At 51.2% G+C, this 27,014-nt stretch overlaps 2 protein-coding genes across 2 annotated transcripts; one reads left to right on the top strand and one right to left on the bottom strand.

The window, feature by feature from the left end:
* Nucleotides 1-449: 449 nt before the first annotated feature.
* Nucleotides 450-5,568, top strand: COCSUDRAFT_30232 (chorismate synthase). Its single transcript, XM_005645532.1, has 8 exons — nt 450-779; nt 941-1,171; nt 1,433-1,531; nt 2,009-2,138; nt 2,711-2,859; nt 3,405-3,508; nt 4,010-4,232; nt 4,843-5,568. Exons 1-8 carry the CDS (start codon nt 543-545, stop codon nt 4,957-4,959), a joined length of 1,290 nt encoding a protein of 429 aa, XP_005645589.1. The 5' UTR covers nt 450-542; the 3' UTR covers nt 4,960-5,568.
* Nucleotides 5,569-6,512: 944 nt separating this feature from the next.
* Nucleotides 6,513-26,521, bottom strand: COCSUDRAFT_48249 (hypothetical protein; the record flags this gene model as incomplete). The annotated part of the gene is made up of 29 exons (XM_005645531.1): nt 26,049-26,521; nt 25,636-25,768; nt 24,757-24,905; nt 23,808-23,930; nt 23,217-23,399; nt 22,738-22,910; nt 22,320-22,444; nt 21,652-21,776; nt 20,411-20,539; nt 19,866-20,047; nt 17,630-17,705; nt 17,340-17,516; nt 15,058-15,255; nt 14,464-14,648; nt 13,771-13,900; nt 13,104-13,223; nt 12,628-12,754; nt 12,123-12,208; nt 11,717-11,823; nt 11,213-11,379; nt 10,641-10,818; nt 10,102-10,338; nt 9,649-9,794; nt 9,161-9,312; nt 8,670-8,827; nt 8,246-8,353; nt 7,626-7,841; nt 7,039-7,239; nt 6,513-6,645 (listed from the first exon to the last, which is right to left on the bottom strand). Exons 1-29 carry the CDS (start codon nt 26,220-26,222, stop codon nt 6,513-6,515), a joined length of 4,398 nt encoding a protein of 1,465 aa, XP_005645588.1. The 5' UTR covers nt 26,223-26,521.
* Nucleotides 26,522-27,014: the final 493 nt, after the last annotated feature.

Below are 27,014 nucleotides of genomic sequence, written 5' to 3'. Positions count from 1 at the left end.
TGATTAAAAGTTGGTAGTACTTGTGCAGTAATGACAGGGTCCGCTGAAAATGGTGGTGATGTCAAATGATGTGAGAGGGCCTCAGTGCCCAGCGTTAGTGGAAGCAGATTTTGGCGAAAAAAAAGGAAAGAGTGGCATGCATGCAGAGGGTCACGGCGGGTACATTTGCTTGCACCTGTGCTGAGGAGTACGTAATGCAACAGGTGTTGCAGTGCTCGTTAGGGGCAAACTGTCACGTAAGACATCAAAGGCAGTGACTTACCTGGATCTGGCTGCACAGCAGCCCTCCACGCATGATCAAAGCTAAAAGCGAAGTGACAGGCTGTCACCATAAAGTTCAAAGTTCATAATTTCCCACGTAGCCCTGCGGCAGGCAGGCGCTAATTGCAGGCGCTGGCGCAGGGCGCTTTGATTTCCTTTCAACATCTAGCCAGGTAGCAAAGAAGACACCTGAATTCGTTTTACATCAATTTAATAGCCTTACATTCGTCCCTTCCACAACACTTGAACTGGCTCCAATTTGTTTCAAGCACTCTTCCGCCATGCGAACCTCGCAGGTTTTATGCGGCGTGCAGCCCTCCAGCCTGCATAAACTGACACATGGGTATCGCACGATCCCAAGGCCCTCTCGTCAAACGAAGGTCATCACGAAAGCGGCTGGGAGCACTTTCGGTCACTCCTTTAGGGTTACGACATTTGGAGAGTCCCATGGCAAGGGCGTTGGCTGTGTGATCGATGGCGTGCCACCCAGACTTCCCATCACAAAGGAGGAAATACAGGTAAGAATCATTGCTACATTTTGGACCGCAAAGTTTCTTTCCAATGACCATGCCATAAAAGGTCCGTGATAGATCAGTCCATCACGGACAGATGGCTGCAATTTTGTCCTGTGCAGTGACAGATCCGTATGCCAATTTATGCATCCATTCTGATGATACAGGAAGAATTGGACAGGAGAAGGCCAGGTCAAAGCCGCATCACGACGCCGAGGAAGGAGTCAGACACATGCGAGATCTATTCTGGTGTCTCAGATGGTATTTCGCTGGGCACTCCCATCTGCATCATGGTCCCCAACACCGACCAGAAGTCACAGGACTACTCAGAGATGTCCGTGGCGTACCGTCCATCCCACGCGGACGCAACGTATGACATGAAGTACGGCATCAGAGCGGTACGATCACTCTCTTAACTCATACCTGACCAGCGGGAGTACAAATGTTGCAGGCACAACTGCCACCTGTAGTGCTTCCTCTCTAAATGCGGCTGCACATCATTCATTTCTTCTCAGCCGTCTCACTTAAAAAAAGCTTCACAGCAGAGTGATGCACAGCCAGCATGTGCCACTGTCAGTGCCACAGTTAGTGACCTGCATGAGAGAGCCTTCACTGCACACTGTTGCCCTGGAGGCATATTGATCTGTGAATTTTTACAGGTGGCAGGTGGAGGCAGGTCATCTGCGCGCGAGACCATCGGCCGAGTGGCTGCAGGCGCCATCGCCAAGAAGCTCCTTCGCATCGTTGCTGGTGTCGAGGTGAGTTTCTTGCTCTCAAACCTGCACCCTGCACCTCCTACTGCCAACACAATTAGAGAGTGCACAGGAAAAAAGCAGAGCAGTCTCTATGCATCTCAGGTACAGCGAGTTATCAGGCACAAAGCATGCACTCAAAGCAGTTCTCGGCTGGTCTGCTCCATAGAAATGCAAATTTAAACAGTCTGCTTTCAAGTGACAATATCCTAGAGTGCATGTCAGGCAGCTTGCGAGTGCGGGATCTCACGTCCCACACTTCAATTTTTTTAGTATTTTTGGGCTCTGGGATGCAGTGTTGTCCGCCCAGAAAGTGCTCTCAAGTTGTTCGCCAATTTTATTTAGGACTCAGAGGCATAAGAGAGTGCTGTCTGAGCCAGCCTGTATGCTGTGTGAATCCCGGCTGCTGACACCATTTTCCTGTTAGCAGTACTGTTCTGTTGCACAGCAAACAGCAGCATCAATGTTGCTGGGTGTGTGCAGGTGCTTGCATATGTGAGCAGGGTGAAAGACGTGGGCTGCACTGTCGACAACTCCACGTTCACTCTGGCAGACATTGAAGCCAACAAAGTTCGCTGCCCTGACGCCGAAGCCGCCAAGGCCATGTACGCAGGTGAGTTTTTTTGCACAATATCATCAACCCAAACTGAACTCCGTTGAGAATGGAACAGAGTTTTCCTACTCTCGTGTGACTTCAAGAAAAGAGATGGCACAGACATGGATTTCCTGCGATGCTCTGCCACACTTACAGAGCCAGTGTGCTTGCTTGCTGCTGCGCTGTCATTAACGCAAGGGCACAGGCAGGCTGCAAAATGGTAGCACAGAAAAGCGGTTCTTGGTTTAGGTGTCAGCGTGTCACCTGAGAGCAGATGACCTGCCTTTTTTGCTTGAAGAATGGGTAAATACAGACACAGCAGCCATTGGGATATTTGTGCTTGTCACTCTGTATGTGTTCATAGAAGATAAGCTTCAGGTGCATTTCAGCTTGTTGCCAGATTATGGCAGGCAGTACATTTCCTTTTGCTGAAGCTCACTGTGGGCTGGTCAGGGCTGTTCAAGGCTTGCTGGCAGCGCTGTGAACAAGGCCGTTTCTATGGATTTATTCTTCATCAGTGCTGCAGAAGGATCAATGTTTGTCTTGTTGAAAAAAGGCGATTGACGAGGGTTTCTGGGGGGTGTTTGCAGCGATCGACGAGGTGCGGGTGCGCGGCGATTCGTGCGGAGGGGAGGTGACTTGTGTGGTCCGCGCCTGCCCAAAGGGCCTCGGAGCACCGGTCTTCGACAAACTTGAGGCCGAACTGTGCAAGGCCTTCATGTCTCTCCCCGCCTCCAAGGCACGGCGCTGATTCCCCTGGAACGTGTTGAAAAATCCCTCCCGTGTTAAATCCCTTGCTTCAAAATATTGCATTGCAGCCACGCATAGCATTATACCGTCTCTGCATGCCGCAATCTGCTTCTTTACACAAGCAGTCCCTCTGCTCCAGTGCTCCTGTGAAGCTACCAATGCAAAAAATAGTGCCGCTGCAGAGGCACGCTTTTGATCAGTGCCACTGTCACAGACTCTTTTCAAAGACATTTGCTGGGCACCTGTGCTCATCTTCAGTGAGGCCAGGGCTCTCAGGATCCAAAGCGTCAGCCCTGCAGGCAGTCACTCATCTATCTGGTTGTTTTCCCAACCTTCCCTGGAGATCATATAGCCTAACAATGCGGTGCTGATTGATTAGCAATGCCCAATGATTTTTTCTTTGCCAGCAGCTGCACAGGAGATTGCTGTGCTCAGCCTTTGTAGCCTTAAATGCCAACACTACCCTTTTATCACCGATTCGCACCTGGAAGTGGTGTGGGCATGATTGGAACCAGACTGTTGCGGTCTGTGCAGGGCGTGGAGATTGGCAGTGGCTTCAGCGGCTCGGAGATGCTAGGCAGTGAGCACAATGACGAGTTCTTCATGGACGATGGAGTCATCCGCACGCGCACCAACAGGTGCGCAAAAACCCTCAAAACCCCTGGTCACCCCTGCGCCAGGGCTCTCTAAGTACATCGACCTTTCCACAACCTCTTGCTTTCCCTGCGATCGGATCCTCAAGGATATTTTGATCCCCTTGCTGTTGCGAGGGCATACCAAAATGCAGGCAACCTGTTGCAAATCCTGTTCTCGTTGCAGCCAATTTGAATTTAACTCTGAATCTCTGCAGCGCTGTTGCCCGGACCTTGCCTTCCTGCCCCAGCTCTTGTGATTTTTGGCTTCTCGCAGTCCCTCTGGCATGCAACCAAGGAGATATTATGCGTAACAAGCTGTGTTTTTTATCCTAAATTATACTGAATTTTCTCAAAGCTTCCTCTGGATGAAGCTTTGAATATGCACGCGCTCTCGGCAAAATTATCACTCATTGGTTCCCGCTTGGTAGTCACCCTAATCCCTGCACCCAGGCTCGACTTCAACTATCAAATTTAAATTTCAAATTCGAATTTGCATGCGCGCAGGTCGGGGGGAATTCAGGGGGGACTCTCCAATGGCGAGGACATCGTGGCCAAGATAGCATTCAAGCCAACATCCACAATCAGCCGAAAGCAGAACACCGTGAGCCGCAACGGAGAGATGGTGGAACTGATTGCGAGAGGCCGCCACGATCCCTGTGTCGTGCCGAGGGCTGTTCCCATGGTTGAGGCAATGGCTGCGCTTGTTCTGGCCGACCAGCTGCTGCAGGTGAGTGCCTTTCTGAATCGATTTTTTATCATATTTTTTCATCATCATTCAAACGCTTGTTTCAGCCCTCAGGGCTAGGTGCGTCGCAGCAGCCTCTCAATACCTCCCCTCCAGCCTTCCCTGCCTCGGCAATTTCTTCCAATGGCAGGTCAATCCCATGGAATATAGGTCATCCTTAACGCAATCATTTCAGGAGTTTACAGGATTTTTAATGTCGACACAATTTATTCTTGTGCTGAGTACCTGGAGATTTGTCTTTTTCCCCTCCTTTTGAATGCTGCATTGCAGTGCTCGATGTATGTTGGTGGCTTTTTGCATTTCTTGGGCTTGCTACCCTTCTCCTCTGTCATTCTTGGATTGCGGTGGAGGCTCCACTGCTGGTTTTGATGCACCGCGGATGCCTGTGTCTCCTGAGCTGCACGGTGACCGCAAGCGCTGAGATCACCGCTGACATCAGCGCTGATGTCATTGCTACCAGCAGATGTGCTGTGCTGGCGTGCTGTCTTGCTCTGCCCTCTTCCCTTTGCATTCTTCTTATCCCTGCTAATCTAAGTGCTGGAACTACTACGAGGGGCTTGGCTTGCTGACCTGTTGTGTGTAATCGTTGCAGCACTACGCTCAGTGCGAGCTACTGCCGCGCAATACCGGGTGCAGCCCAGACATTTCGATCGCTCGCCAGTTCCGCCAATTTGTCGCTGAGTACGAGGCGGCGGTGGCTCCTGTTTGAATTTGAAAGCAAGGGCTACACGCCGATAAAAGCTGATGCATGCTGATTCGTAAGGCTGAGAAGCTGTGAGTGTTTGAAGCATGAGATTTCAAATGTAAGCCTGAAGTTCTTATCTAGCCGGTGCTGCAAGGAAAGACAGGTGTTTGTCTTTCTCCCGGCTGTCCGGGAGCAGCACAAGTTTCAAGGTTTCACAAGTTTCGAGTTTATATACTAACGTATTCTCGGTTGACTCAATCCTGCTCGGATCCTGCAGATGATCCGCAAAACGGGGTTTGGTTTTGGTGCAGCCTTTGCCTGCAGCTGGTCTGCAGAACGCACTGTGCCTTTTCTTTCCTCTGATGATGTTCAATACTGTCCTAGAAAATTGTTTGCCTGTGTGTTTGCCTGCTGCTGGCGTTTTCTTTGTTTCTGTATGTACCTGTGTGTAGATTCAATGCGAGTAACCGCGTCAAGAGGCAATCAAGCTGTTGTACAATACACTAGGTAGCAATTTTGCGTGCAACATGCATGGCCCTCTGGGCTCTGAGTTCGCCACTTATAAAGATTTTTAATATATGATTATGCATGCAACACATCAGCACTGTCTTGTAAATACTGAACGTCGGTCACCTCCTGAATGCATCCAAGCCATCGGAACAAACACTTGCCTGTCTTGCTGGATGCATCACGTCAGGACTTGCATGGCAATGCCAAAATCAGAAGCACGCATTGTTGAATAGGTGAAAGCACTGTTACATTTACATAGCGTTCAGAATTGGATACCCCCAGACACAGAAAGAATGCAAGGCAAATAGGCAGTGCGAGCACCAGGAAAGGACGAAAGAGTGAATCTGCAATTGTTCCAGCTGGTACATGGCCCCTTCATGCAAGAAGCCAATGTCTGCTGATCTCAAATGAATGAAGCATTGCTAGTCTAGGACATGGTACACCTGACACTTCTACCCATACACTTCTGTACAGTAAAAACAACATCTAGTGCTTTCCTGAAGCAGATACCGTTTGCATGTTCACAACACAGACACAGACAGGACCAAAGTACTTAGTCCAGATTTTGAAACCCTGTAATCCTGCCCCTTGCTTGAAAGAAAGGCACACCCACGCAGAGGACTTGTGGCATTTCAGTGACTCTAAGACTCTAAAGAGACTGTCTACGATTCTCCTAGAGGCCCGAAGTGCCAGGCTGTGTCACGCATGCACAGAAGCCTGGTACGGTGGGCTAAACATAATTGCAGATTTCTGAGACTTGGAATTTTGACATGCCGGACGCTAGGCACAGTAAGCTGTATGCATGGCAGTACATCATGAGGTGTTGATCATCCTAATAACAGCTCCCGAAGCTGTCAGTAATGCTGATACTGTTGCTGTTGAAAATTCAAATTTGAACATGCCAGACACCAGGCACAGAAGGCTGCATGCGCAGCAGCAGTTCAGGGTGGGCTGATTGTGTAAGGGCTGCTCCCACAGCTGTCAGCAATCCTGATACAGGTACTGACAGTACCGTGAAACTCAATTTTGAACATGCCAGACCCAAAGTACACCAAGCTGCATGTGACTCAGGGCGGGGTGATCATCTTGAGGGCTGCAAGGTGCTTCAGATTCTGGTGCAGGAACGCCTCATCCAGGTGTGGCACATCTGGCCACTGAGTCAGCTCGCTCACCTTTGCTCGGAGCTGTGTCGCATCAAACCTGCGCAGACAGAAAGCAAGATTAGTCCCAATCAAAAGAGTTTGTCTTTACATGCGACGCCTAGGGCCACAGCAGGAGCCCTCAGCAGGAGTGGCAAATCAGAAGAGGCATGTTGGGACAAGTCCAGTCACACAGCAAAGCCCAGTGCGACACTCACTATGCTTGCCCTGCTGCCTGGTAAGAACAGCGTTGCAAAAGACAGTCCAAGCCAGTAGATAGGCGCCCCAGAGGACCCAATGCTGGGCTGGCAGGTCTGCGCATTTCTATCCACTGGGCATAACGCCACATAGTGTGTCACGGGACAGCGTCCCCGCTATGAGCAGCTCTGGGTGTGTGCTGTCCTGCAGCGTGCCCGAGTGCACAACAAGATAGCAGGAATGTGTAGATGCTCACTTGAGGTCGGGTGTCTGAGCCAGTGGCTGCTCCCACTGGTGGACGATGGGCAAGCTGCTGTTGCCCTGCAGGCCTCTGTCCAGTTTCTCAAGAGCGGCCTTGAACGCGGCAAACCACTCGCAGTAGTCCTCGAACCTCTGCAGCTTGTAGCCCGCCGCCTCTATCCAGTCAACCATCGCGTCCAACGAGACGTTGTCATCCCTGCAGGGATTTGCAACTCGTCAATTTGCATTTTGAAATTTTGCTGGTCCTCAAAGGTGCCAATTTCAGTGCTAAGAGGGGAATGCAGCAACCCATGTGAAGCCAAATTTTTGCATGCACGGGCTGCCTTATCAGGCCAAGAGCGATATTGACCCGCAAGACGGAAGTAATAAAGTGCTGCGGGCATGTGCAGACAACATGCCTCCCAATCGAGACCTTGAGGGGTCCTTCTCGCACAAAAACGATACTGCAGCCAACACGCATCTCAAAGAGGGGTGGCCTGGACAAAGCCATCTTCTGCGGCAACATGTGCCGAAGGTAAAGGACTCATGGAGCAAACTAGCGACAACAAACAGCACAGCTACGGATCCCATGGGGGGGTGTACCAGTGGGGGTTGACCACGTGGTAGGTGGAAATGCCGGACCGCTCGGCCAGGGCGGCAGCCGAGATGATGCTTGACACAAAGTCGACCGGGAGGCCGTCAAAGTGCTCTTCCGTGCCGTGGGGTAGAGCGTAGAATGACTTGGGCGCCAGCCCTGTGTACACGATGCTGCACAGCAACCGCGTGAAGAAATCCGTCGGGTTGATCTGGCCCAGAAACCTGCAGGCAAATGTAGTAGCCTCACAGACGGGTGTCTTCAGCAGTGGCTCAGTGTTTTTGTTGTCTGGCAATGTAGTCCTTGTTATTTCAGAGGCTGCTGCCTGTCATGTGGAAGCTGGGCAACTGCCAGCCAATGTAGGCAGCTGCCATGAAGCTTCACTTAGAGAGTGCTGTGGGATCTTTGTTGCAGCACTATCAGGCACCACCATGCTCCATACAGGCTTGCGAGCACACTGCCTCTGCATTCCAACAAAAATTCATGACTTGCTGCCACCATCCGTTCAAGCTGACGAGCAAGCAAGACCCCATGGAGGCTGCCACTGACTTCCTGTAGAAGTGTCTCCTCACGGGCCCAAAATTACAGCGAATATTACAAATGGTGAGGGGAAGTTTGTGAAGTGCACCTGGAGTGTGACAGGATCATGCCGCAGCGGAAGATTGAGACTGGGATGCCATGGTCATCGTGCAGGTCTCGCAGCAGAACTTCCACCGCCCACTTGCTCGCCCCATACCTGGTGTGATACACACACAGCGCCTTCAGACCAGTAAGAAGAGAATGCAAAAGTATACTGATGCGCAGCCGACAGACACCCATGTGCACAGTAGCTCTCCTGTCTTGCCTCCCTGGGGCTCAGGAGCGCTCTGATTATTGGAGCCTTCCAAAATTCAGGTGAAGTGGATAGACTTGCCTCACTTGCTCTCTTTGGGCCCTCCTCACTTGTTAACTTTGAGGCAGCTGAAACTCCCGATAAAGCTGCTGCACCCACTTATAAGATACTTGTACAGGTGTCAGGCAGAGAATGAAAAGGAAAATAAGTGAAAACTCACCCTACAGCATAGCCGCCGTCGCCAGGGTGTTCGCTGCAGAGAGAGGGCCCATCTTCGGTCTCAAGCACTGCCTCTGGGTGATCCAGACCGGCTACTACTCCCACCGTCGACAGGAAGGTGAGCGCTTTCTTGCGCTGACTCAGCGCCAGCTTCATCACCTGCAGCACACGTTTTTCAAATTTGAATTCTGGAATTTCTGGAATCGCTTCCAAAGTGGCGTTCAGGTCATGGGGTGTGCCTGTTGCACAGGATGACAGCATGGCAGCAAAGCTACGGGCTGGAATTGCTCAAACACAGGATTTGGTCCTCAAATATTTGCTTGCAGTTACCGTATAATTTTAGACTGTAGCAGCATAGTGATAGTGCAAGGCTGCAGCGAGCGCAGACACTTGCTCTCTTCTGAAGCCTGCACGTCTAGATGAGGCACTCCACCAAGTCATTTGCAGCATTCACACTCCTGCAGATTGAATTAAATTTTGAAATAGGCTCACCTCGACGCTGCCCAGCACATTGGGTTCGAACAGCTGCTCGTAAGTGAAGGCATGGTTCACCAGAGCACCGTTGTGAACGATTGTGTCGACCGAGGTTGACAGATGCTGCCAGACTCCGTCGTGCAGACCCAGCTGCGGCTTGGCCAGGTCACCTGCGCATGATGTGGAGGCAGGTAGTTACTATAGTGCCAAGGCAGGCAAGAAGTACTGAGGAGATGCTGCAAGACACCTGACCCTCTGTGCTGTAACAAGCATGTTATAACATGAAACTTCAATTGCTGAAGCAATCTCCTTCCCGGCTGCACGTAAGGTCACTTTCCCCTAAGCTTGGGTTGGCCAATTTGCTAGATGCCACTTGAAGCAGGGAACGCATAGACAAGGAAGACATGCTCTGTGGGATACTAACCAACTCCTGTCAGAATACAAGACGTGCTGCATGCGTCACTGCGTGGTGATTGACAGCGACAACTTTGTAATATCTGCCCTACCTGCATAGACGGTCAGGTGGTCTGTGCTGAGGGAGTCGAATGCAGCGAGCAGGTCCGGGTCTGCTCCGTCATAAGCCGCTCTCAATCGCTGCGCCGCATCCTGATCACTGCTGCCTCTCACCACTGCAATTACCCGACCGCCCGGCCTATACATGTCAAGAGAGACACTTCATGTGCCGAACACGTCAAGCGGTGCACACGTGATAGGCATGCAGAGACAATGGTGGTGCATGTTCAGTGCAGGAGGGCAATGTAAGATTGCCCTCGTCATATTCAAGGTCACAGGATGCAACAGCGCTCTTACTTCAGGCACAGCTTGAGGCAGCATAATCAGACTGCAGCACAACTTCTTCACATCAGGAAGTGGGGCCTCCTTCCATGCTTTCATAGCACTGTGTAGCATCGAATTTGAGCAATCGTTGGATCCACAGCAGGCTAGAAGCTGACACGCACTTGGCCGAAACGCTCTGCAGCAGCTGAAGCAGCAGGAACCTGCCGAGGAAGCCGTTGGCGCCTGTCAGCAGCACAACTTCCGCTTGCACGGGAAGCTGAGTGGCAGGCGCTGCGGCAGCTGCTCCCGCCATGTCAGCATCTGACAGAAACCGTTCCAGCCGCAGATCGGCCGCCCGGATGGTTTGAGTGTCGCCGTTGTGAATGCTCGCGAATGTTGGCCCGGTAGGGAGGCCGCCGCTGCAAGCAGAAAAACAAAATAAAGGATGTTAGCATGTAAGTGCAAGAAAATCAACTCGTGCACTTTGCCCCAAAGATCATACTTGCGAGCATGAAATCAGCAGCCAACGCGATCGAGGAGACATAATTTATGCTGAGAACATGACACTCTCCTGAAAAGAATTCCACAGCCAAAATAGTGCATTGGTTGCAAGAATGGCCTACCAGGGAAGCCTACCAGTTGCCAGCACGAAGTGTTGGGAGCATGCAATTATGAGCATTTAACAAAGTATTGCTGCTGGAAGTGAGAACGTCAAAAGCACCTGACGAGCGCTTGCACATGTGCAGCAATGGCTTCCAGCGTCTGGCTCTTGTCGAGCACGAAGGAGGCCGGCAGGTTGACGCCGCAAGCGTCGGAGACGCGGCGCGCGAATTGGACGGCCGCCAGTGAGTCACCGCCCAGCTGCGCCCAGCTGGAGCTGCCCAGGCTGCCCAGGCCCTCTGTTATACACATTACTCATTCCATTAGTCATAGAAGTCACGTTGCAAGATTTTTCGTAATTTTCCTGGGGGGACACTTCTTGAGGATGCAGGGAGGCGGAAGGCATTCTCCATGACACATTATGTGCTGCCATGCCCTCTGTGTAGCACACTCCAGGAATTTCGGCCACCAATCGACACACGTGTCTGCTGAACTACTGAACACATATTCTGAGCACGCAGGATGGCCCTAGCTCCATATCTCCCACCACAGCACCTTTCAGCGCGCTTGCTCTGAATCAGTATTTCCTCTCACAAGGTCACAACCCGGGTAAAACAAAGCTGCTATCATCCTATTCCTCCACGTCAATTGGTCAAATAACATAACAAACAGAAACACTAGTCAGAGTTGCACCTGCTGAGTCGTCGCCTGCATCAGCTGTTGTGCCGAGAGTGGCGGCAAGCGCCTGCAGCACACTCTGCTGCACAGTGCCACCGCCGATGTTCTCCCTTGCAGCTTTCAGCGCCTCTTGCGCGCGAGCCTCCAACGCAGCATACATCGCCTCGAGCTCAGGACCGTACCTGCGCCCGGCATGGATATCAGCCCCTGACATCTAATGATTGGTGCATCGAGAAACCTCAGAAACGCTGCACAACCGAATTTTTTCCCCATGTCGAATGATTACCTGCCTTGTATCCGACGCGACATAAAACGAGAATTATTATGCGCACACCATATGTAAAGCCAACCTCTTCCAATGCACGGGCTACAAGTAAGTACAGTCACTGCCAAGAATGCAGCGCTCTTGCATGCATCTGCGATTGCCCATGAGTCTAGCCTCCTGCAATACTTGTCAAGGGTGCACTTGCTGCAATTTTACATTCACTGCAGAAGTTGATGTGGCACAAATGTGTGCACCTGTTCTTGAGGCGCCCTGTGGCGAGCTTGTTGCTGTCGGTGAGCAAGTGGTTTTCCTTACTGAAGGGCTCCAGCTCCACAATGAAGTCCCTGGGGATCTCACACCCCTGCAAGCCAGTTTTAAAGTTGTCTCAAGCTGAGAAGGCATTTGCTTGGCTGGAATACACGCACTCAAGTGCATCCTTACAAAGTACGAGCGGGGCTGAAAGCAGGATCTTTCTGCACAGTTGAATGCCTGGGGAATGCGGCTTCCTTCTGAGCTTTTTGGAGCCTGACGATGGCTTCCCAATCAATGCCATAACCCCAATGCGATTTAAATCCAAGTTTTGAAGCTCAACAGAAGTGCCTCTTGCAATATATCCAAGGTCATATCGGCTTGAGGTAGAAGAGTAACTGGGAAATATACCTGCAGTGCCTTGAGCCGTGCCACATTGTCGATCTCAGTGCGAAGAAGCTCCTTCAGCTTGGCCGCAGGCATGCTCTTTGCGAGCTCTGTAGCAGGCACAAAGGGAAACTTGTCAGATTCTACTGAACTTTCTTTCTTTTGTCGTTTGGATACTCTGTTGCCACCCAGCAGCAAGGTGTTGGAACCTGAGGACTGAAAGTCCCCCTATGTCTGTCGACGTGACAAGACAGGTACAGTAGAAAAGAAATTTAGAAAGCACAGCAAATTGGATTTCTAAATGACCTTGATGGGAGGGCCCTCAGAAATAGGGGATTTCAGAAACCCAATGCGCCTATAAAAAGACCAATTTTCCTCAGAAACAGGGAGTTCAAGCAGCTTCGGTCGATAAGCGGAGCCTGCCGCAGCTTCATGGCATGACAGGGACAGCTTCCCAGGCAAGCAAGCTGTGCAATGCAATGCCAAGTCTTGCGCATGCACACATAAAGTGAGAGGGATCTATGCACACCGCTGGTTGGCACGACGACAGCGAGCAGGTACTCGCGAAGGGAGTTGCCATACATGAACATCTGAGCGACAGCCTGGCTGCCAGCTGTGTAGGTGGCTTCCAGCTGTGACACGCACACGTACTCACCCTGCGCATGCATGCAAAAATGTTAGTAATGCATGACGCGACAAATTCACGCAATCTCTACAGACAGACAAGACGAGACAGGCGCCGGAATGGCACATGCTACCAGTTGTTCCCAGCTTTCCCTTTCTCACCAAGCCAAAAAGCAAGTTATAACTGCAGCCAAGAACTTCTCAACCCGGTGCTCCTTGCCTAACGGATTTCTTATTGTCGTTAAAATTGACCTGGTTGTCATTGCTCTTTGACTACAGGTCATGGGGTGTGCTAAGTGTAACCTGCCCCAGCACAGGCATCCAACCATCCTTTTGAACAGCGACTGATGCAGATAAGAAGTTGCAGCGACAGGCGTGTACCTGTGACAATTTGAGGATGTTTTTGACTCGGTCAATCCAGACAAAGTTGCCCTCAGCAATCTGCTCCATGGCATCCCCTGTCATGAGATAGCCCTCGCTGTCAAACAGATCCTTTGTCGCCTGCGTGCACACGCCAACCAAATCTCAAAACTTTTTGAGTCTGCCATTGAATATCTCTTTCTAGAAAAATCATCCCCCAACCCTCAGGTAATCGCTTGGGAAACTGGGAATGATTTACAAGAGAGCTGCACTGCAAAAGCAAAATCTGGCATGTGGGATAGACATGGCAAGTTGCCGCCAGACTCTACCTCTCTGAGTGCAGGGTCAATAATTGATAGTAATGCATGCTGTTACTGCCAATAGGCAAGCTGCAATTAAAGGCTGCCGTACTCCTACCCCTTGATGGACTCGCTAGATCCCAGCAAGACCCAATCAACCGCTGGTTGATTAGTTTACTTATCACCAAGCATGACTTGGCCCCGGCTGGCGGGGGGCGGTATAAATACTGAGCACGTGCCCATGGTTGATTGGGTCTGGCTCGGATCGGGCGAGTCCAACAAGTGGTAGAATTGTGGCAGCCTTTAACTGCAGCTTGTCTGCAAAACGTACCTTGCTTTTTGGCAGGACAAGCGTGTAATAATAATAATAAAGAATAAGCATGAGTCACCTCGGGGTCCTTGTAGTACTCGCTGATCATGTTGCGAGTCTTCACGCGCAGCTCGCCCCGCGGGTTGGACTTGTCGGCTGAAGTGTAGCCCAGCTCTGGCACGTCCACAAGCTTGTAGGCTGTCACCTTGCTGCACCACCAAAATGAAATTTATAATAAACACAGCTGTTCTCGCATAAACTTCTTCAAGAATGGTGGTTGATATCGGCAGCGTTACACCAGAAGCAACAGAGATTGCCTAGCTCTCGGCTGCAATTGGAAAGGAGAGCAATAGCTGCGCAAGCAACACAAAAACGGACCTCAAGGACAGTAATTTTCGAAAGAATTCATAGAAGATGCTTGCTTCAAGCTGGCTATGTGCAGGAGGTTTTGCAAGCAGGAGTGACATGCAAGGCCAGACAGATGCATGCAGAACCGAAGACGCAAGATTATGACTAATTGCTGCACTTGAAAAGGCCTCAGAGGCCTCGCTGCCACAAAATTGCAGAGCCTCTGAAAGGAGCAGCAGGCATGGATTTTATTTGTTTGAGGTTTAGGCAAAAGAAGCTGCAGCAGCAGCAGCTTGGCTTTCAGGACATTGCAGCTACATCGTTGGGCTCAGAATTCTCCTACAGAAAGGTCTAGGGGCTCACTGCGCTGCAATGCAAAGCCTGTCAAGACTGCATTTTTAGACAGAAACACTGAGTGAGTCACCTGTGCTGGACCCTGCCATCCAGGGTCATGAGGCCGCCCTCAGTGGAGCCATAGTTGTTGACCACTGGGAATCCCAGCACTTCCTGTAGCCAGGTCATCACTTCTGGGGCGTTGGGTGCCCCCCCTGTCGATGCTGACAGCAGCCGCCCCCCCATCTTCTCCGCATGGAAGCTCCTGATGAGATCCTGCCCCCGCAAAACCCATTTTCATTTGCAGGATCTTGCCTGTTGTTCAATATCGAGTGATTATCAATGCGTGCAACGACCGCTGCAGCCGTTGTACCAAGTGGCCTTGTCAGGGTCGGGAAATGCAGAGGTGCATGCATGCAGGAAACGAGCACATCCAGCAGAGAGGTCAGCTTCTCTGCATTAGCTCATTGGCATGCCGTGCTGGTATGAAACGGGTGAGCACTTTCCTGTGACTGAGCTGGTAAATATTCAAAGCTTCCGTTCCAAAAAGCCGCCTTTCTCAAGAGCAGGATGATCTGCTGTTCCCCCACAGGAATTCGCCTGCAAGGCCCCCAGGCTGCCGCATGACAGTCTCCATGCAACCTGATGGTTGATCCCAAAAGGGATGAACGGCTCAGAACATCACCTGGCGCAGTTTGGCTGTGTCAGTGCTGCTATTTGCCTGAGTGATGCAATCCAGCTCCTCGTTGAAGTGCTCGTAGAGCAGGGTGCAGATGCGCGGAGGCAGCACAATTTCTGTCGGCTGCACCTCCTGTATGTCCTCGAAGAATGTTCCCATCGAGGGAGACTTCAGGAAGTATGTCTGGCCTCCCGTCAGCAGGCCCTGTGGGTTTATTTTTTATATAGAGTTAGGGTTTATGTTTAGGGTTTGTATAACCCTGAATATAAATATATAACGTGCAGAAGCATAAGAACATCTGTTGCTCTCAGGAGTGCACTTTGCAAATTTTTGTTGCCAGCAGTTCCTGGTAACAGCAAGTAACTGCTGATCGCTCCTGGGAAGAGGCAATGTGCTCTGACTGCATGCACAGGCTGCGATATTTTCTTCCCTTACGATGCAGAATCTTACACCTGAACTACAAATTCCTTGCTGCGTCTTTTGATAACAGGAACCATTTCCTCTAGAACTAGATTTACACAGGCAGTACTGCGCCTCAAACATGGGAAGAAAGCAAGGAATGTGGCACTTTCTCAAACTTTGCACGGGAGGGTCAATACCGTGAGCAAGCTGACACGGCCCAGCAGGTGATTGAGAGGCATGAAGCCCAAAGTGACCGGTGCAACACCCCCTGCGCTGCCCCGCCCGGCAAGAACGTCCTGCGGCAGACAATAAAGTAAAGATTGAATTTCGAATGGACATTTTGGAAAATGTCCCTCCCTTCTCAGACCATGCTCGTGCATTCAAGTTCCTTGATGTCCCCAGCCTCCTTTGTGCACAAGCAGTTGCAGTCAAATCAAAATGCTAAATTGCCGGTGAATCCCCCAATATTTGTGCATTAAGAAAATGGCATGATGTGACATCAGCAGGAAGATACACTCGCCTGCATCATCCCAAAGATGATGTGCTCTCGGTATACCGCCCCTTTTGGACGGCCTGAAGACCCCGAGGTGTACAGGAGGCTCATGATTGGGTCTACGCTCGCCCCGTTCTGCCCAGGAACGGCCATCTGTGCAGATGCGCTGTCGCTGCTGGCAAGCAATTCTTCGAGTGTTGTCACAGCGCATGCTGGGGGCACGCTTGCTTGCAGCAGGCTGAAGGCCTCTGATGCTTTGGCTTCTGCGGCGTCACTGCAGCGAAATAAAAACCAGTTTTCTCGCCATGATCTCATTTTAAGCCACATTATGCAACCTTTATGCAGCGTTGAAGCAGTATGCAAACTGATTCTTTCAGGCTGAGATAAATGATTTTAGAACTGCCCATCTCAGCAGCCTGACCGCTGCACATGATGTTCAATCCAGGCACTCGGGCACTACAATTGCTGCAAACCCGACAAAATCTGGTTCAAAATGCATGTTGTGCCTTTCAAAGATCAGCTCCCCTTCTCCGCTAGTGCTCTTCACTGCAATACCTTCCGTTTGTATATGTTCCTCAAGACTGGCATTCCAATAAAAGAGCCGCCCGAGCAGAAGGTCTCACCTGCCCATGACAATGACACTGCGGAGGGTGGCGCAGCCCCCAAGGACTCCGGCAAGAGCAGGAATTTCTTGGAGGCTGACCACAAGAGCCACGCAGTCTGCGTCTGCCATGATGTCCAAAACATCCTCCGCTGCAATATTTGTCGGCAGCGGCACGCTCACAGCCCCGCTACACACATCCTCCAACGTTTGACTAATGAACTTGAGAAATTGAGCATGGGCATGGTTTCCAATCCTGAGAAGTAGGTGTAAAATTTTACTGTTCTCACTCTGGCAGGCTTCTTTGAGGTGGGCACAATAACAATTGGCACAATCCAGACATGCATAGATCATGACAGCGAAGACAAGGCGAATATGAAAACCAACAAAGTGTGGGACTCAAAATTCAAAGGCGCCAACATCAGGTGTATGGAAGGGCAACCTGTAGGTGCATGCCAGGTCAGCAGTGGCCCAGTCCAGGGAGGAAAAGCCAGAGATGCCGACAAACTCTCCCCTTGAGACCATTCCTCCCGCCTGCCATGCTGCGGCCAGTGCCTATAAAAATACACGACACGCTCTAAGTTAATGAAACTAAGTCTAGGGAAGGATGCAGAAACCAAGAAAGGGCGAGCACCAGAGACAAGGAAGGTCTGCCTTGCATCTGAACATCATGTAGACACAATGCAACCTATGAGACCTAAAATTTCCAAAAATTGGAAGTGGAAAGAAGCATGCGCAGTCTTGCCGCGAGTGCGCTGAATGCATGTGATTCCCTGGAAAAAGCTGGCACACCTTGACGCGGTTCCAGAAGGCAGCATAGGTGACTGTGGTGTAGAGGGAGCTTCCAGGCTCGCAGTAGCCAAAGGCAGTGCGGCCTGCATACTCAGTAAACACCCTGTCCAAGATTTCGATGCTGGTCGTCCCGGCACTACTGATGCGCTGGATCGCGAGCTTGTCAATTGTGCCATCCTGCCCACATGTAGAGAGATCCGTTCACGAAGCACAAGCATGAACCTGGGTTGATCCAATGCATCTCAGGCAGTACTGACTTTTGGCTTGCGAAGAAACCTGAATGTCCTTACCTGCAGCTGTGGAGCAATTTCCACAACTTTGTCGGTGCAGTCGTCTCGAAGCCAATCGTCGTAGGTCTTTGAGTCCCTGAGCAAGGTGCCACCAAAGGTAATCGACGGAGCTGTCGCAACGCTGCCACCCTTGCCATTCACCTCTGCTTCTGAAGTACGGATGGTATCTGTATCAGCCTACAAATGCAATGAAACGTTAGTATGTATTCACGTATTCAAGAAAATCACGTAAATAGACCGCAGCACTCTGCAGGATCAACCGCCGGTGTCACGGAAAACAGAGCGTGAGCACCACTCACCCCCACACGGACTGCATTTGTAATTGTCAAACATCTACTCTGAATTCTCGCACTGGCAAGAGACTTGGGGATGCAGCGAGCGTTGCGCGGGTCAATGTGGGCTGCTGCATTTGAGTGGATTAGGGACATCGTGCAAACTGACATCTTGTCTTCTTGCCAAGGCCTGCAAGGCCCTTCAACAAGCGACGAATTTCGGTGATATATTGCCGGGAACTACATCGGCCGGCCTTGGGATACCGACAGGCCTTACGAGCAGAGCTGGCCAGAGTGTCGAGATGACGAACGCTGTCCCCGTAACGGGATTTCACTATTTTTAGAATGGGTCCGTAAAGAAATGGCCAGCTTGGCTCTCTGGAGACGCTCAAAATCGTGCAATTGAATTGCGCTGTAAAGTTTACAGCGCAACCCCCAGAGTCTTCGCATCTATTTGCCATTTGGGATGGCAGCTCTCAAATGCAAAGTACTCATTTATGCCGCCAAGATGTGACTCTGCATTCGTTCATGGCCATGCCATATATATGCACACTGTAGTCTAACGTGCAATTCCGAATGAGTCATGAGCTCAGCCGTCACGGTGTGTGTTCCAGTGTGCGACAGTGTGTCGCATTGCGGAGTCTTCAGTTCTCTCACATTTCTCATTTACTCCTCCTTTACAGTGGTGGGATCAACAATTACATGCAAAACAGCTAACAAAATTGCAGCTTCCCAATGCTATTAGTTTTGGCGCAGTGAGCGCTTGAAACCAGTCAATCAAGCAAGATGCAACTCCCATTGTTGTCCCATGAGCCATCAGACAGCTCTCACCCATATCAGGATGCATGGGGCTGCACATCAAGTGGCACATGGTCGACATAATTCCATATTGCATCCAACCCAATTTGTCTGTTATCTCACTTTGTCCACTGGCCAGCAAATACACACGCCTCTGCGCTATAATTTACCCTTGTACAAGCAGCTTACCCACGGGTTGGCCCTTCTAAATACTTGAAGCATCAAGTCTGTTGTTCTATTGCTCAATAACACTTAGATATGCACATCCTGAGGGATTGTTCACTAAACAGTGTCTTGTAGTCACGCCATGTGGCAATGAATGGGCATTATGTAATGCATTCCAGATGAAAGCAAATGCCGGACAGCCAGAGAAAGCCCAAAAGGGCATGGTCTGATTCCGAGGGGCTGAATGTTCCATGCTGAGTCCTATTGCAACGGAGAGCAAGCTTACGGTAGGCCCCGAGCAGGACAGTAGCTTTAGCACGGATCCTCTGATTGCCAGCTTGGCACTAAGTGACATCCTCTGCAGCCTCCTACTTAGTGTGATAGGACAAATGGATTCAGGGAAGACAGCTGCCTTCTGCTGAGAGGAAAGGTGCCCACCAAACAATGGCTAAGTGAATCGACCCACACACAGCTCTGAAAGCTCGCATTGTGAATGCCAGGATTATTCCTGCCCTTGCATGCATGTTGCGAGCCGCCACCGAATTCGGATTTGAGAAAGCTGTATTTTGAAAAAGCTGTCTATCTAACCTGCAGAGGCCCCAAATATTCCACGAGGGCTGGAGAGAAAATCTCGTGGATCAAAGTTAGTGGCTGTCCGTTGCGCCAGAAGATGTACTCCCTGCCCCAGAACGGCCCCTCATGCCCAAAGCGCCTGCAGGAATTCAAAAATGACTTTGAAATCTGGAGTTCCAGTGCCATTTTGAAATCTGTTGATCAGACATCGCAGCTGTGCCCTGTTGACTAATTGAACAATGCAGCGCGCCAGGGAATAATTGCTCCTTGGCTGGGAATAAATGCATGATTATTACAATGGCAGGCACACCGTCCCTTCTCTACGCCGCATGCTTTGCCTTGAAAAAACTCCTGCCTCTCGGTTTGCCTTGCAGATTAAGGACTCCACTGCAGACCGCAGGGGCAATAACACTTGTTTGAAGGCGCACCTTTCAAGGTCTGGTGAGTGTCCGCAGTACACATTGGTGATCTCCCTGTAGAGCTCGGTGCGGTTCGCTGACAAATTGATCCAGATAAGCTTTTCCTTTGCCTCGAGGTACTGGGAGATCTCAGTCGTGTTCCACCAGCTGGTTGCACACACCAGCGCCTTTCCGTTGACGCTCAGATGCAGCTGCACAGGCAAACGGAATTCTATTTCAACGACAAGCAAAATCGCGTGCACATCAGACCTCAAAGACACGCAGAACATATGACATTGCAACGAAAATTACGTCACAAAGAGGCACTGTGCACGCTTGGTATAAGATTTCCAGGGTGCTTTGATGCAGCGATGGAAAATACGAAGTCCTACCTCTCGCTGGGATCTCGGGCCAGGAACCACGCCGACGTTGTCTGGTAAGCCGGCCATATTCATACCAATGTCCACTTGCTCGAGGCACTCCTGGAGAGGCACCACTGCTGTGAGACGGCCGGTCTTGGTGAACTCAGCACAGCTCCATCGACACCCAAATGCAACAGAAAACCAAGGACTCACCGTATCCACGGTGTGCCCAGTCATTAGCTGCAGGTGACGCGTGACAGAACCGTCGCTGAGCAGGATCATCTTCCATGTCGAGCTCAGAGCAGGTGCCAGTCCGTAATCTGCGGCCTGCTTCCACGTTCCCTGTGATGGCACAAGTCAAGCTCAGCAGGCGAGGTCACCATGAAATGAGCAAATTTACGGAAGATGAACTGAATCGTACCTGCCACAGGAGAGGAGCCTGCATCGAGTGCCTCCAACCTACTCCAAGGTCTGCCGGCATGAGAACGGAGCTGCTCACACTCACACGAGCTGCACGTTTGCTCGGCGCGAAGCTCGGCAAAAACTCGCCATACATGGACGAGTAATCCATTCCGTATGTCCTGACACCACCCTTCTGGATGGCTTGCGGCATTGCGTACGCTGGCATCATATCTGGAACAAGTGTTCGCGGGTCCTGTATTTGGACTGGCCCTTTGCAAGCAAAAGCGATATTCCTGGACAGGTCAGAAAGATAGAATAGCTCCCATTAACAGTCTTTGGCCATGCCGGCAGCCACTCAAGACCTCAGATGTCAGATTTGTGCAACGGCCGACATTTGCTCGGCCGGTACGTCTGGGGACCATATGGACCCCCCGTGCATCTGTTGACGTCACTTGAATATCACGTGTTTATCCAAATCTAATGCTGGCACCAGATCCTGGAAGCCCGAACAGATCGTCTTGGGACAACCTTTGCGGCTGGCATCGCTGGTCTGTCCGAAGCTTCCTCAAGGTTGCCTCTTCCCAAGGTTGATTGAAATTCTGTGCGCAAGCGGTGCCAGCCCTACTCACCCGTCATATATGGTCTGTAGGTCTTATAGGTAATCTTCATTCGACCTACTGGTGGGCCCACCGGTGGCTTGCACGTAGATATAAACAGCAGCACCAGAGCGTCACTTACTGGGTGCAACGTGCCGTCGGGGCTCAGCTGTGTGCCCTGTGGTGGATATATGTTTGCAGGCAGGACTCTCACAATAGCACGACTCCTTTCTGCAAAGCTCACATTCAACGGTCCTTACAGCCTGTGGATATCAGGATGGCAAACATTGTGCTAAATATATCCAATCATCTGCCGGTGACAGGAACTGATTGCACACTGTGCACTTCCCCCAAAGCATGCGCATGGCTGTGGTGCTTGTACATATGTCCATGCTTCATCGCGCCTGCGGTGCCATTTGTTACTGCTGCAGATGCTTCCTCTGTCATATTCTGCACCCGCACAGGCTGCGCGGGCAGCTGTACGAAGGGGTGCGCGTCGTGCATCGGTGACTCATCGCTGACGGCACTGCTCTCGAAGAAGTCCAGCATCTCGTCCATGTGCTCGGCTGTCAGCTCGTGGACTGCCCCCATGAACACACAGATGATGAGTCATCCACCTCTGGAGTTTGGAAGGGGGTTTGCACCTCTGAAAATTAAGGGGTGTTCAAGGTCTGACATCTGAAAGGGAATCCTCCTGAGATCTCCCTCAGCCTTCTGGGTCCCAGGATGGACTCTTGGTCCGCCCAGAACTTCGTGCCCAGAAGCGCTGGACATGTGGCAAGTCTCCAAGAACTTCCCAGAATGCCGGTCAATTGCACGCCGCATGCAATGTAGCACTTCCAGTAGTATATTATATTATATTAACAATTTCTGCTTTTAGTATGATACCATATGGGCTGCAGACCAGACCTTCAGGCCCCACAGATGTGGCTGCAGACACTCTGTGTGTTTGCCCTATGGCCTTCGGGCTTTGGGTTTGCCGACACTGTAATAATAATAATAATAATAATAATAATAATAATAATAATAATAATAATAATAATAATAATAATAATAATAATAATAATAATAATAATAACAATATCTGCAGAGCTCTCAGGTAATGAAGGGTGGAGGAGACTCACTGGCTTCGCTGGCCCAAAGCATCTCCCTAAATGCCCGCTCATATCCCCGGCTGCCATTCTTCGCCCCCAAATCGGCTGGAAAATGCCTCAGCAGTATCTTCTTTAGCTGGGCTTCAGCCTTCTTCCTGCAATACAATGGATCAGACTTCAGTACATGTAATCCACTGGACCCTAATGTGCAAGCTTGACCTGCTAAACATGAAAGCACCAGGTAGGAAAGGCAGAATGCGAAGGCGGGCCTGGCTTGGTCATGCCTGCACTGATTTCATCTACCGAGCAGCACAGCAGCATCTTCCGGGCTTCAGCAGTCAACAAGGCTGCACTGATAATCTATCACACCAGCGCTGTAAAATGGCAGCGCTGCAAACATGTCAACCAAGCTCAAGGGAATCAGCAGGATTTCAGAAAATGGTCGCACCAGGTCTCGTAGCGGCCAAAGTGGCTCTGGTTGTCCTCCAGAACAACGCCCACAGCCTTGAGCTCTTCAAAGATGGCCGCGGACGTCTCTTCATCGATCCCCTTCATGCGCTGATTGAAGAATGATGGCGACAGAGCATATGGCTCCATAACAATCCTCTGCACTAAGACTCCCTGCAGCAAAAACCAGCACAGCTGCCTGCGTTATGCAGATTTGATCTAGTAACTTTGCATCCATCAACCTTGCTTCATCAGCTATGCTCCTGAATAAGCAGGTTGCCCTTCAGCTGTCCATGGCACTCTCAGGCCTGTCACCTAGCAATTGCACGTCATTTAAGTGGCGTGTCTCAAGCAGACTTGCATGCCACTCATTGCTCAGTCTTCATAGCGCTTGGATCAGCTTTCCGCTGTGAGATTCAACAAGGGTTGTACCATATGCATTGTGCTGGGCTATAAATGCTTGAAGTGCTGGCAGCACACCTGGCTCTGGAGGTGGGCCTCTGTGCGGTTAATGAGGCCGATGATGTCATCCTGGTCGTTGCGCGCTGACATCAGCATTGTGGGAGGGAACGCCCACTGCGCCCCGCTCGCCAGGTTGCGCGGCTGCAGGGCAGCTTCCATCACCTCCTCCGGCCGCATCCCCATCACCATGCTGCCCACCGCCTGCGATAATTTAAAACTTCAAATTTTTCATTTGAACTTCAAAAGTCCAGTAGGAATCCCTCTCCCAGGAGCAGGTTCTCACGCGTTAGTCACCCGTCTGTCACCTGGTTCTACCCCATACAATGATGAACGCAGTTTGTTCTTGCAAATATGCCAGATCAGTCCGCCACTGAACGGAGCCTTGATCAATCAAGCGGCGCATGCGCAACAGCCTAGTGCGGGCAATGCCAAGCGGAATAGTAGATAATACAAAGAGCACAACTTCCCAAGTACCCGGTGTGCTAACGCGCAAACCAAAATCGAGTCAGAAGAGACCATTCCAGGATATCAGCACCAGTTGCTGTCCAGGTCAACTTGAATGAGGCTTGCGGTAGGGTCGGGTGGATTCTAGATGGTTATCTCCCCCACCTGGAAGGGGAATCGCAGCGCGAGGATGAGGGTCATCGCGCCGCCCCGGGAGGAGCCGAACGCGAACCTCGGCAGGTGCCACCAGTCGCGCGCGCTCAGCACTGCCCGCAACGTCCGCACCAGCTGCACAGCACACTCACAATTATGCTCATATATATATATATATGTTCAGAAGGAATTACCATCTGCCCTTTCAGCCATGGGTGGTGGGGACTATGTGTTTGAGATGCTGCCAGAACCTAGACCTGCCAGCACAGACACGCACCAGTGGCGCACAACACACGCCGCAGAACACTAATGTCCACGCTCATCTTTTCTAACATGCCTCTGGCCAAGTTTGCCTCTCAATCTCTAGCCATAACCGCAGCGCGTGCACCAGCTGTGCAGCAAACTCATCGTTGCGCTTGTGTTGCTCAGACGATGAAGTATTTAAGCGGTGAATGGTGCAGAAAATGTGTTTGTCATGCTGTCAACTTTATTTAGACCTGGCGCCACAGAGACCTGCGGCAGTCTCTTGCATGCATTGACAGCGCACACCAGCTGTGCAGCAAGTGTCGCCGTTCAGCCGCCATACAAAAAGCTGCCGGCCCTTATTGTGAGGGATGGTTTCTACCTCTGTAGAGACTCCAAGATTTAAGATTCATGCACCTCTTCGGAAAGCAAGCCTGCCACCTGAAGACCACAAGGCCCCCAGCACGCTCATACTGCTGCTCAGTGCAGACTGAACTTCAGACATTGTGTGCTTTTTTCAGGCTTCTACCTGTTACTGATTTAGGGAATCCCCTTTATTGAGCTGCTGCAACCTAGGCCCGCTAGCACGAAATCTTGTGAAGCCTTTCGCGCGTTCTCTGACAGCGCGCACAAGAGATTTTCAAAAATATGGTATGAGGTCTTTACGTGAGACAGATACATGACTTTGTTTTTATGCTATGCCCGAAAAGCTGCCCACCTCGGGCAGCTCAATGTGGGCCTCGGGCGGCCAGGTGGTGTTGAAGCAGTGGAAATTTTGCTCCGCCTCTGACAGATGAGCACCCAGCGCCACCAGCGCATATCCCCTCTTCGCCGCCCTGTACACGCTCAGCATCTCCTCCGGCATGCCTGCACAGAAAACTACGGCTGTCATCAGGATTTCGCGACAAATCCAAGTCCCTCAAGCTCGGTGGCGCGCTAAAAGCGGGTGCATGGACCCCCAGGGAGGTGGACCCCCAGGGAGGAGGGCAAGCTGACCGAGCTGGTCATTGACTACCTGACAACGCGCCCGGGTGCGCGTTCCCTCTTTTTAAATTTAACCCTGCTCGGGGGTAGTGCCAAATGGTACCTTTAAGACCTAAAATCACCGGGGCACCCTTGAAATTACCAAAAATATGCAAGGTCGCCTAGGCCGCGCTTTCTTTTGCCGCTGGGGAAGCCCAGAGACTTGACCCTCCCCTAGCAAGTTGGCCAGCAAACTTGAGGATGCTCTGGGCGGACCAGAAGCCCACCCCAGAATCCTGAGATCTGAGGCTCCCTCATGAGGTCCCCCTTGGTAAGTCAAGCATTGGCTGCATGCCCTACTAGGATGCATGCAGCACTCTCAAAGCACAGACCTCCCCTCTGCCCAGCTCCTAGGTTCCGGATTTCTAGCATGACGCAGGCTTGCTGGGGTTGTTTTAAGGGCCTGAGCAAGCCAGTAAGCAGCACTAATGCCCAGTTATTCATTCAAATGGACTGAACCCACTTAGATGCAGTGGCCAGCTTCCAGATCTTGCTACACACCAGTCATCCTTGGCACAGTTGATTTATCACGATTCCGACTACTTGATGGGTAACGTTTGTTTCAGGGCCTCACCATGGCAGCTGGGGCAGGTTGCTGACTGGAAGCCCCATTCTGTGGTCAGCTGCAGGCAGCCGGGGAGGGCGAACAGAACGCCCTTGAGGTCTCCTGGAGGTATGGTCGTGACCACCTCCCTCTCGTGAATGACCTGCGCGACAGGTGCTGCACAGTTGCTGGGAGGAGCAGACTCGATCAGGAGAAGGAAACAGCAGAGACAGCATGGGATCTTGCTTTTAAGACTCTCGAACGGATTACAAAGCACCCAAGAGATACATAGAATCCCAAATATCTCTTCAAAAACATAAAAAGGAATGCGTAGAGGCTTCGCTTGACTTTCAAGTACTCAAATGGGCCTTGTGCTGAAGTCTAGGAGATAGGTTGTAAACTCAATCGATTGTTGTCAGCTTTACAACTCGTCGAGATTTTACCTCGTATAACGCATCTGGTATGTCGTCCCAGTGATCTGGACCTGGCAGAAAGTCTGCAGATCGGCTTGTCGCACAGCTCAGGCCCAACAAGGCAGCGATCAGAACGAGCCGGTAGATGCCTTCGACTGGTGTTCGTTGGTAAACACAACGAGCTAAAACACCGTCATGACCCATTTCAGACGGTCAAAAAGCTACGCTTCACGTATCGGTGCGGTCTAGTGGGCACCCGGAATGTCTCGGAAGCCCTGCCGGACCGCTAGCCTTCTCGGAGCAGCAACATGACCGTACGTCAGATCCTTCGAGTCCTATCAAAGTACTGTTACAGATCGATGCACCCGAAACAACCATTGCAGAATCCATCGCAGACGCCCGTTCCGAAGTACAGCGTTCTACCAACCCCTGCCATGTCACTCCAAGCTAATGTGTCCCTTGGCATGCATATCCTCGTATCTCCTTCCGATTGAATGGCTGAATACTCACGGAGAAATGATGTCCAGACACTCTAGCATCGCTTCTTCAGCTGGAAGCCTGAAGCTCTCAGCCAATTCAGGCTTAGGGACAGTTCTGCATGCATATGCAGGCTAAGATCACGACCGGCCGGGGGTCCCTGCGGGATTTCACAAAGACTCCTTCCAGATAAATTTCTCAACCATGGTCCCATTACAATTCTCTCTTTATTGCAGGTCCCCCTTAATCGCAATCTGAAATGCGAGCAATGCGAATCAGCTGTTTGCAGGTCCATCAGTGTCCAGTCACAGCAGCGATGCCTGTAACTTTTCTGGCAGCCTGATCACTGGCAGCCTGATCACTAGGGAGCACATCCCTCAGTCTACAGGACCCCCTACATCTTAAGGGGACCCCTAAACACAGCTGCCACCACCTCTTGTTGGCCTCTCACAAGGGGCTCAATCCGGCAGTCCACTTGCGAAACTTCCTTAATCTCAAGGACCCTCGGTCCGGTCAAGG

This window comes from Coccomyxa subellipsoidea (genome assembly GCF_000258705.1).
Source record: "Coccomyxa subellipsoidea C-169, whole genome shotgun sequence".
Classification (NCBI taxonomy): Eukaryota; Viridiplantae; Chlorophyta; class Trebouxiophyceae; family Coccomyxaceae; genus Coccomyxa; species Coccomyxa subellipsoidea.
Note: the sequence above shows the minus strand (reverse complement) of the source record. Positions and strands in the feature narration are given on the sequence as shown.